The sequence below is a fragment of the Magnusiomyces paraingens genome (assembly GCF_902498895.1).
Source record: "Magnusiomyces paraingens strain CBS 517.90 genome assembly, contig: contig3, whole genome shotgun sequence".
Lineage (NCBI taxonomy): Eukaryota > Fungi > Ascomycota > Dipodascomycetes > Dipodascales > Dipodascaceae > Magnusiomyces > Magnusiomyces paraingens.
In genome coordinates, this window is record NW_022474069.1 from 76,169 (window position 1) to 86,773 (window position 10,605).

Below are 10,605 nucleotides of genomic sequence, written 5' to 3' on the forward strand. Positions count from 1 at the left end.
TTCGGATCGAAGTTATAACTCTTATTTTTTTGGTACTTTTTTTAAACCGGGTTTTCATGATTTTTACGTTACTATTTTATAATCCCAAGTTTGAAAAATTACCGATTTTGGCTAATAATAGGTTTTTTTAGTATCCATTTTGATTATTGGCCATAACAAGAAAAGGGTAAAACTGTTGCTTTTAAGTAAATTGACATTATAAATACTAATAGTATAGAAGAGTTTCAATACATATTAAATATTATTAATACAGCAGCAAGGGACGAAAATAAAAGGTCTTTCATAAGCAACCCAATGGAACCTGTAACATCAACTCAGGTAAAACTTCCATCAACTACTATTTTTCCTGTCGTTATAACGGCTCTGCTTAATTCTGTTGGTGATGAGGTCACAAAACATAGCCCTATTCTTAGATTTAAATATTGGAATTTTGTTGAAGAACTAAGTGACACCGATGACGGAGAGGAACCTAAACGTGTCGAAAAAGAATTTTATTCTACATTTGAGGTTCCTATAGATGGTGAACTTTCAGAATGGAATGTTACTATTGGACAGGAGATAGAAAATTCTTCGTAAGTACCTTATTTTTTTAAATTAATAAAAAACAAAACTAACTTGTGTTAGATATCCCATTGCACGGATTCGTGAACCATGTACACATTCAATACAATTCAGCGGACTTTGTGGAATTTGTGGAAAGTCGTTAGATAAAGAAAAAGATTATGCTGAGTTCAATAATGTGGATCGATCTTTTTTTAATATGTCCCATGACACCTCTGGTCTTACAGTATCGTACGATGAAGCTCAAATAATTGAAAAAAAGTCATCAAGTCAATTGATTCAGCGTAAAAAGTTAATATTAGTAGTTGATTTGGATCAAACCGTCATTCAAGCTGCAATAGATCCCAGAATTGGAATAGTGAAAAACAACCCACTAGACGCAAATTATCAACTTATAAAAGATGTTGAATCATTTGAACTTCAGGAAGAATTTACTGTCCAAGGAACTGAAAATATTCCAAGTAGGCGAAATACGACTACAGCAATGTATTATGTTAAAGTTAGGCCTGGCCTTGACCTTTTTTTACAGCATATGCATCAACTATATGAAATGCACGTCTACACAATGGCAACGAGGTCCTATGCCGTTGCTATTGCTAAAATTATAGACCCTCAAGGCATATATTTTGCTGATCGAATTTTATCCCGTGATGAAAGTGGAAGCATGTATCAGAAATCTCTCAAGCGTCTTTTCCCTGTTTCTACCGCCATGGTGGCTATTATTGATGATAGAGGTGATGTTTGGGAGTGGAGTCCAAATCTCATTAAAGTTGTTCCATATAATTTTTTTCGCACCGGTGACATAAATGCACCACTTCCAATTTCTCAACAAGGAAACTATATTCAAGATACTATTTTGGAATTGGATGAAACATTTGATTCAAGCATTTTAGTCACAGACTCAGAGAACCCTTCTGAAATCCAGATTTTAGAAAAAAACCAAATTCAGGACTTCAAATCAGAAACTGATACTTATTTGAAAAATCCTTCTCTCTCTGATAAAGTTCTTGTTGCCGAACCTTCAGAAGAAGATGGTGATCTTCTTGTAATTAAAGAGGAACCAAAATTGAACAATGATTTATTTTTAAATAAAAAAAATGATAGTGAAGGTTTGATGAATTCGGAAAACAATCCTTTCTCAAATAAAAAGGCAAATTCTTCATCAAACGGAAAAAATGCATATTCTCAGGAGGAGGTTGCGATTAAGGCCGCAAATAACTTGGATAAAGACCTAATTACGAATGGTAATATAATTAATGAAAATGGAAATGAAAATCATGATAACGACGAAAACACACCTAACAGCGACCCTACCAGCATAATAGGATACTTATTACAAGACAATGACAATGAACTTTTCAATATTGAAAATGCATTAAAGAAACTTCATTCTAGGTTTTACGAGGATTTTGATAAAATTTCGGTTAAAAAGGGAGGCTCTCAAAATATTCGAGAAGAGGATCTACCTGATGTTGGAAACATTCTTCCTAAAATGAAACAAGCTGTTTTTGATGATTGTGTGATACTTTTTTCAGGCTATATAGATCATGGCACACCATTTAATAATGCTGACATTGTTCAATGGGTTCGCAGCTTTGGAGCCATTGTTGTTGCTGAAATGATTGGTTCAGTTACACATGTTGTTTCGAAATCAAACAGAACTGCGAAAGCTCGCAAGGCTTTTAAGAATCCTAAAATTAAAGTTGTTACTATTGACTGGATTTACAAATGCATTGCATCTTGGGAACACGTTTCTGAAGATAACTATATTCTTAAACCTTCTCTTCGTGATAATATTGAAATAGAAGAAGAAAGCCCTCAAAATCTAGAAAATATAAACGATATGGAAGATGTTGATACTGAAGCTTTTGTTATATCCTTAAATTCTGGTAAGATTGATTGGGATGAAATGAATGAAGAGATAAGGGAGTTTGTTGAAACTTCTGATGAAGAGGATAATGCAGAAGATAACGACAAGGATAATACTGATACTAATCATAAAAATAAGGATTTAAGTGTATCCGGAAAAATGCCTGTTAAATCAATAGAAGATTCTTTTTCAAACCAGCCAGCCATAAAAAATGAAAAAGAAAATGAAAAAAGCAAAGTTGACGAAAAGATTAACTATAAGGGTCCAAATGAACATAATGAAGATGACGACAATAATGCTGATGATAATGATGACAGTGATGATGATAGTGATGATGACAGTGATGATGATAGTGATGATGGTAGTGATGAGGATGGTGATGAGGATGGTGATGATGAGGATGAGGATGAGGATGAGGATGAGGATGAGGATGAGGATGAGGATGAGGATGACAATGATGAAGATGAAGATGAAGATGAAAATGGAGATGACTATAACAATGACAATGACAATGACAATGCCAGTGTCAAGAATGGTAATGGCAAATACAACAATAATAATAGCGATATTTATAAAGACTATGGTGATAACTACGATCATGAAAACATACACCCTAAAAAACGTCAGAAATTGGTTGATACAGGCGAGGAAAGTGATGACTACGATGCCATTGCAGCGGAATTAGAACTTGATCTCTTATGAAATAATTTAGATTTATAATATTTGTTCCCTAAAGAAAAATTAAATTATTATATCGTTATTATAATTATTAATTATTAATAATTATTAAAGAATTTTTGAAGCAAAAATAATTGTGTTAGAAATAGTATAATAAAGAAAAATGACTAGCATTTAATTAGTATTTTTTGGATAGATACTGTAATTAAAGTATTTTCAGGATCTTTTAAGGTTGAAGGCTAGGATTTCCTGAACATAAGCTTTAGGTTTAAGATATTGAATAATTTATGTTTACCAATTGTTTGTTTGTTTGTTTTTATTCAAGGGTTATAGAATTATATAACATCAGTATCCGCGCTATCCTTCTTGTCTATACTATATATCTTTTCATTTTAATAATAAAAATTTAATTTTGGCTTCAACATTGCATCTTCAACAGCCCGAAAATAAGTCCTGGTACCAGCTTACGAGGAACAGGGGGTTAAAAATAACCAAACCTTCCCAACTTATCTCCACTTGTCTTCATCAACGCTGTAATTGTATTTCTTAATCCCTCCAAGCAGAGATAAAGCTTACAATTTCTTGTAAGCCAGTTAAACTGTTTAAGAGAGTCGACATGTCCATCTCTGGAGATATCCGTTTCAATCCTTTTCTTTCCTCTTCAAGCAAAGGACACTCAACCAAAATGTGATGAACTGTTTCCAGCTCTCCACATTTGCAGTTGTAACTATCCTTTTCAATTCCAAACTTTTTAAACCATGCGCTAAAGTTACCATTGTTTTTTTTTTTGTTAACCATAACATTATTATAATTAAACAATTTAATTATGTTTAATGTGGCCTAGAATCAAACTAAAATAATAACATAATTATATCATATGATAACAAACTTATTTATTACGTAAACTTAGACATATTTATTTCTGAAGAAATACCGTATAATATATATACCATTATAATTATAATTCAAGTAATTTCTTTACTTTGGGTGAAAGGCTTTTCACTTAAATTCTAACAATATTATTGAAGTCCTAAACTAAACTAAACTAATCTAAACTTTAGAGTAAAAATTTAGCCAAAGATAATCTTTACGACAATCCAAAAATCAATATTTTTTATTTGAACATAAAATTAAGAAATGAAAGAAAATCTTGAGAAACTTGTTACTAGTTGGATGAGCTTGGACATAGTAAGTGTTTTTATAAAAAATCTAGAATAAATACATCAACTTACCTTAAGAATGATTTAGAATAACTCAACACGCAATGAGATACAGAAATTAGTAAATGAAAACAATACCCATGAACTTGAAAAAAGACTTAAAAACAGAATACAATTTGGTACTGCGGGACTGAGAGCGCCTATGCAGGCTGGATTTAGTGGTATGAACGAAGTTACGGTTTTGCAAGCATCACAAGGACTCGCAGTGTACGTTTTAAAGTCTGTTAAGGACGCAATTTCACGCGGTGTAGTAATTGGGCATGATCATCGACACAATTCAAAAAGGTTTGCTGAAATTGCAGCGATGTGCTTTAGCCACCTAAACTTTAAAGTTTTTTTATATGATGGCCTTGTCCATACTCCTTTGGTTCCGTTTGGTGTAATTGAACTAGATGCAGCACTGGGAATAATGATTACGGCAAGCCACAACCCAGCTCAGGATAATGGATACAAAGTTTATTGGGAAAATGGTTGTCAAATTATTCCTCCCTTAGATCTTGAAATTTCTCAGGAAATCGAGAATAATTTAACTCCCTGGACATGGGATACTTCTTTAGTAACAACTGACCCCAAGATGACTGAAATAATTTTGGAGAAATATTTCAGTAAAATTAAAAGCACCCTTATAGACGAACATATATTTGAGCTTACTAAAAATGTTTCTGATTTACCAATTGTGTACACAGCAATGCATGGAGTTGGAAATGAACCATTTCAAGAAATTTCCAAGCTACTTGGCTTATCGAATAACATTATTAACACTGAAAAACAAATGTTACCTGATCCAGACTTTTCAACAGTGAAGTTTCCGAACCCAGAAGAATCAGGTGCATTAGATATTGCTAAAATAAAGGCAGATGAAACTGGAGCAAATATTATTTTGGCTAATGATCCTGATGCTGATCGATTTGCAGTAGCAGTAAAGGATAGGTTATCTGGCAGCTGGGTTCAATTAACAGGAAATCAACTTGGTGCTTTATTTGCAGATTATGAACTCAAACGATATAACTCCACCCCAGAACTTTCAATTAAGCCATTGGCTTTTTTGAACTCCACGGTATCAAGTCAATTGATTCGAACTATGGCGATTAGGGAACATTTTCATTACGAGGATACATTAACTGGATTTAAATGGATTGGAAATAGGGCTCAGGAATTAGTTAAAAGCGGATATTTTGTTCCTTTTGCTTTTGAAGAAGCAATCGGATATATGTTTGAAGTTGTTTTTGATAAGGATGGAATTTCTGCTGCTGTTGTATTTTTACAAATGGTAATTAAATGGCATTTAGAAGGCACTACTGCTTTGGAAGAACTTGAAAAAATATATCAAAAATATGGATTTTTTGCTGAATATAATTCCTATTTCATTGCAAATGATTCAAATGTCATATCCTCTGTTTTCAACAAAATAAGATATGGTAATGATAATGAGAATTGCAATTATTTTAAAGGACCTCCCAAAATGATTGGAGTGTACAAAGTTATATCGTGGAGAGATTTAACTATTGGATACGATTCTACAACTGTTGATAACAAACCAAAATTACCGGTTTCAAGCTCCTCTCAAATGATTACTGTGGAATTAGAAAGTTTAGAACAAGAAAAAATTAGATTTACTGCGAGGGGAAGTGGGACTGAGCCAAAACTTAAGGTTTATATAGAGGCTAACTCGAAAACAGGAGAACGTGCTAAAAGGCTTGCCAAAAAAGTTTGGGATCTTCTGGGTGATGAATGGTTCCATGAACTTAAATAATGATATTATTTGCCTATGTACTGTTATTTACTTGTTGGCTTAATTATAATTAATTTGAAAAAAAAAATACTTGGAAATTGCAATTTGTTTTTATTCAATGGTTATAGAATTATAACATCAGCATCTGCGCAATCCTTTTTGTTCTTACTATATATCTTTTTATTTTCACAATAGAATTGCGATTTTATGTTTATTTAAATTAATTATAGGCTAAGTTGATAGACATTTAAAAATCCAAAAGAAGCAGTGCTGTAATAAGAATATTGAATGTATTCATATTGAATGTATTCTTATTACAACATAAGCTAAGGATATCACAACCTTAAGTAAATATCCAGTTTTGTAACATAATAATAAGTATGCTAAGATATGCTATGCATTTATTTTTAAGCCTTAGGTGCGAATAATTTACACGTAAACAAGCAAGGGAATTAAGTTATTTTAAGTAAAAAAGGAGGCAAGGGCAACTTGAATTAATAATTAAATTGTTTTATAAACTTTTATTCTTCCATTATACCTTTCGATTTAATTTTTAGAAATATTCAAATATAATAAGAAAAAACAACAAGGAATGGCTTTTGAGAGATTTAAAGTGAAATCCGATCTCCCTCGTTATGAGGCTGCTTCTTATATTTCGGGCGTCAACAACGATAGTTTTAAACCCAGAAAACCTTCAAATGTCACAACTGGTAGACTTTTTGGCAAGATTTACATTCCAAAGTGGTATAAAGATATGCCTCGAAATCAGAAGCGATTAACAGAAAGATGGATGCTAATAATCTTGGGAATCTTTGCTTTGTGGAGACTTATTCTAATGAGATCTTCAGATTATGGTCAAATTGAGTATGGAAATAATTACAATTCTTACAGCCAAAACTTCAACGATATATTATCTTGGCAAAAATTGAAAAATCAAATAGCCAACTTTGATGATAACCAGGTAGGTGTTTCACAACATTATAATTTAAACAACTTTGATGGAGATAAAAATGGATGGGAGCTCAAAAACAGACTTTTATTATGTATTCCATTACGAAATGCAGCTCCTGTCATTAATATGATGATATCTCATCTTGAAAATCTCACATACCCTCACGAATTGATTGATCTTGCTTTTTTGGTCTCAGATTCTGATGATTCAACAGCTGTTGACCTTGAATTGAATTTAAGACGAAGCTCAATCTCTAGAACATATGGAAACATTGAAATTTTTTACAAAGACTTTGGACAAGCAATTGGACAAGGATTTGACGATAGACATGGTGTAGCTGTTCAGGGCATAAGAAGAAAGTTGATGGGCCGAGCACGTAATTGGTTAACTTCAGTAGCTTTGAAGCCTTATCATTCGTGGGTTTACTGGCGTGATGCCGATATTGAGACTTCACCACCAACAATTATTGAAGATTTAATGAAACATGGTAGAGATGTCATAGTGCCAAATGTATGGCGCCCTTTACCTGAATGGCTGGGGAATGAACAACCATACGATTTGAACACATGGCAAGAGAGTGAAGCCGCATTAGAACTTGCCAAAACATTGAACGAGGATGATGTTATAGTGGAAGGATATGCCGAATACCCTACCTGGCGACCTCATCTTGCCTATTTTCGTGATGTCAATGGAAATCCTGATGAAATGTATGATATGGATGGCATTGGAGGTGTTAGCATACTTGCTCGAGCAAAAGTTTTTAGAAATGGGGCAATGTTTCCGGGATTTGCTCTTTGGAACCATGCTGAAACAGAGGGTTTTGGGAAACTTTGCCGAAAAATGGGATTTTCTGTTAATGGGCTACCTCATTACACTATATGGCACCTATATGAGCCTAGCGAAGACGATTTAAAAAAAATGAAAGAAATGGAAGAGGAAAAGAAAAAACCCCCGAAAGTTGAAAAACAGACTAATAACAAAGATGAACTACTAGAAGAAAAATTCCAAGATGTTTCACGAGAAGTAGCTCAAGAAGAAGCATTGAAAGTAGCTATTGAAGAACAAGAAGAAGCCCGGCAAGAGCATGAACAAGTACTAAATAACCAACTAAAAGATGAAAAAGATGCCTCATTTTTTAGCAAAGAACGATCTCCTTAATCAAAATTATGGAATGTTTTATTTAACTTTTTTCAATACATGAATTCAATTGAAATTTGCAATAAAATCTTCTAATGTTTCAGATGTAACATTAACCAAAGATACAGTTTTAGGTAGATCACGCTTTGTTAAATCACCGATGTTACCTGGCCCAATAGACACAAATTTATCTATACCTCTTTCGTTTACGGCATATTTAATTGAATCATACCAATATACTCTATCAGTGCACGAGTGAGAAAAAGACCTAATAATTTGCTGTTTAGATTCAAAAGGCCTTTTGGTGATATTTGATATAATAGGAATTTCAGAAGGCCATCCTATTTTCCCACTTGCCTCCAGTTCTGAAACAAGAGCTTCCATATATTCTTGTGCTGGGAGCATTATGGGAGAATGGAACGGTGCTGAAACATTAAGTGGAATTGTTTTAAAGGGCCGTTTGATTCCATAATGTGTTTGAAGTTCCGAAAGTATGGTATAAATAGCGGGTTGTGGACCTGAAAAAACTACCTGAGAACTTGAATTAATGTTTCCGATATCAACATAACTAGATAATTCATTGGGATTCAATGGGCCTGTTTTGTATTTTTCATCAAAAATTTTAATAATATCTGATGATGATATTTTGTTTAGCAAGGTTACATACATTCCCAATTTTACATTGCCAAATCTTTTTGAAAACTGAGCTTTCGATGATTCCATGGCTTTCCCACGCAAATGAACAAGCTTAACAGCATCTGAAAAATCTAATATTCCAACAGCTGAAGCACTGCTAAATTCTCCAAGAGAATGGCCTAAAGCGTAAGAAAATTTAGAACTAAAAAAATCTTGTTTATTGGAGCTTTGAGATTTAAGTATCTGAATAATTGTATAGCTTGTTGTAAGAATAGCTGGTTGCGCATTAGATGTTAGGTCAATGTCTGGTAGAAAAATATCTGCATCTGAAGATTTTATAAGAAGTTTGGAAAAGTTTTGTTTAAGAGATTCATCAAGTTCTTCTAAAATAGGTTTGACTACCGAAGGAAACCTTTTAAAGTAGTTTTCAAGCATAGCCCGTTTTTGGTTTCCTTGACCGGGAAACAATATTGCCGGAAGGCGCTTAATAGACATTTGAAAAGAATCAATATGAATTTTTTTTATTTTTTTGAAAAATTTCTATTTCAAAGGCATAGCCGATTTATCAATATATCAATAGTGTAAAAATGATGATGTATGCTTTGAAAAACATAGTTATTAAGTTACAAGCAATATTTTGTTACATTCTTGTTTCAACGTTAAAAATAGAACACAATAATTATGTTGCTTAAGCACATTATTTTCTATTAAAAAACCCTCCTACTTTCTTTTATTTTCAATTTTTTTTATTTAATTTCAGCTACCTTTTCAATGACATTTGGGCAATTTGATACCATTTGTGAAAAGGCATCTTTGCCACTTTGTCCGCTCGTTGGTCCTTATGAAGAGAGTTCATATTCTATTTTACATCAAACTGGGATTACTCCAGAATGTTTCGCTCGCTCAATAGATCTCGCCAATACAATCATATTTCAAGTTGGCAATGCATTTATAAATATTGCTGCGCTTGGTGTTCTTGTTATTATTATTCTAAATATTCGCTCCAAATTTACCGCTATAGGGCGCCGCGAAATTTTAGATTTTTTTCTAATACTTTTTGTTACAGTGTTTTTGTCTCTTGTTGTTGATTCTGGTGTTGTTCCACCAGGATCAGGTGCTTACGCATGGTTTGTGGCAGTGCATGCCGGATTTTCTTCAGCCTGCTGCTGGGCTCTTATGCTGAACGGTTTACTTGGATTTCAATTTTACGAAGATGGTACACCTCGGTCGGTATGGGGTCTTCGGATCTCTAGCTTTTGTGCATTTGCACTCACATTTATAATAGCCGTTTTGACGTTTCATGGGTGGACTCCAGATACCTTATCACCAACAAAAACGACTGGTCTATTTGTGGTGCTCTATTTATTAAATGCTATTTTTGTTGCGACATATATTGTCTCTCAGCTAGCACTGACAATATTTGTGTTGCATGATCCATGGGCGCTGGGCGCTGTTGGGTTAGGAACATTCTTTTTTGCAGCAGGACAAGTGATTTTGTACGCATTTTCTTATAAAATATGCGATAATGTAAAGCACTACTTAGATGGATTGTTTTTTGCTTCACTTACCAATTTATTTGCATCTATGATGGTTTATAAGTACTGGGATATGATAACAACCGAGGATTTGGAGTTTAGCGTATCCAATAAGGAAAGTGCTTGGGAAGTCAAGGAACTTTTAGATGAAGATCGTCGTTATGATAACGGGAGTGAATATGCTGGTTCAACATATGCTCTAAATTCCCATATGTTTTAATTTAGAATGAAATGGATCAATATTTGATTTTTAGTAGTAGAAAATTATGCTCCTATAAAGGCTT

The 10,605-nt window shown here is 33.3% G+C and overlaps 5 protein-coding genes across 5 annotated transcripts; 4 read left to right on the forward strand and 1 right to left on the reverse strand.

Moving 5' to 3' along the window:
• Positions 1 to 294: 294 nt before the first annotated feature.
• On the forward strand, positions 295 to 3,133 carry SAPINGB_P003336 (uncharacterized protein; the record flags this gene model as incomplete). The annotated part of the gene is made up of 2 exons (XM_031998054.1): positions 295 to 572; positions 625 to 3,133. The coding sequence occupies 2 exons, from the start codon at positions 295 to 297 to the stop codon at positions 3,131 to 3,133; spliced, it is 2,787 nt and encodes a 928-aa protein (XP_031853945.1).
• A 1,113-nt stretch (positions 3,134 to 4,246) lies between these two features.
• SAPINGB_P003337 (uncharacterized protein) lies at positions 4,247 to 6,082 on the forward strand (the record flags this gene model as incomplete). The annotated part of the gene is made up of 2 exons (XM_031998055.1): positions 4,247 to 4,297; positions 4,385 to 6,082. 2 exons carry the CDS (start codon positions 4,247 to 4,249, stop codon positions 6,080 to 6,082), a joined length of 1,749 nt encoding a protein of 582 aa, XP_031853946.1.
• A 571-nt stretch (positions 6,083 to 6,653) lies between these two features.
• Positions 6,654 to 8,171, forward strand: SAPINGB_P003338 (uncharacterized protein; the record flags this gene model as incomplete). The annotated part of the gene is made up of 1 exon (XM_031998056.1): positions 6,654 to 8,171. The coding sequence occupies one exon, from the start codon at positions 6,654 to 6,656 to the stop codon at positions 8,169 to 8,171; it is 1,518 nt and encodes a 505-aa protein (XP_031853947.1).
• A 45-nt stretch (positions 8,172 to 8,216) lies between these two features.
• SAPINGB_P003339 (uncharacterized protein) lies at positions 8,217 to 9,281 on the reverse strand (the record flags this gene model as incomplete). The annotated part of the gene is made up of 1 exon (XM_031998057.1): positions 8,217 to 9,281. The coding sequence occupies one exon, from the start codon at positions 9,279 to 9,281 to the stop codon at positions 8,217 to 8,219; it is 1,065 nt and encodes a 354-aa protein (XP_031853948.1).
• A 276-nt stretch (positions 9,282 to 9,557) lies between these two features.
• On the forward strand, positions 9,558 to 10,541 carry SAPINGB_P003340 (uncharacterized protein; the record flags this gene model as incomplete). Its single annotated transcript, XM_031998058.1, has 1 exon — positions 9,558 to 10,541. The coding sequence occupies one exon, from the start codon at positions 9,558 to 9,560 to the stop codon at positions 10,539 to 10,541; it is 984 nt and encodes a 327-aa protein (XP_031853949.1).
• Positions 10,542 to 10,605: the final 64 nt, after the last annotated feature.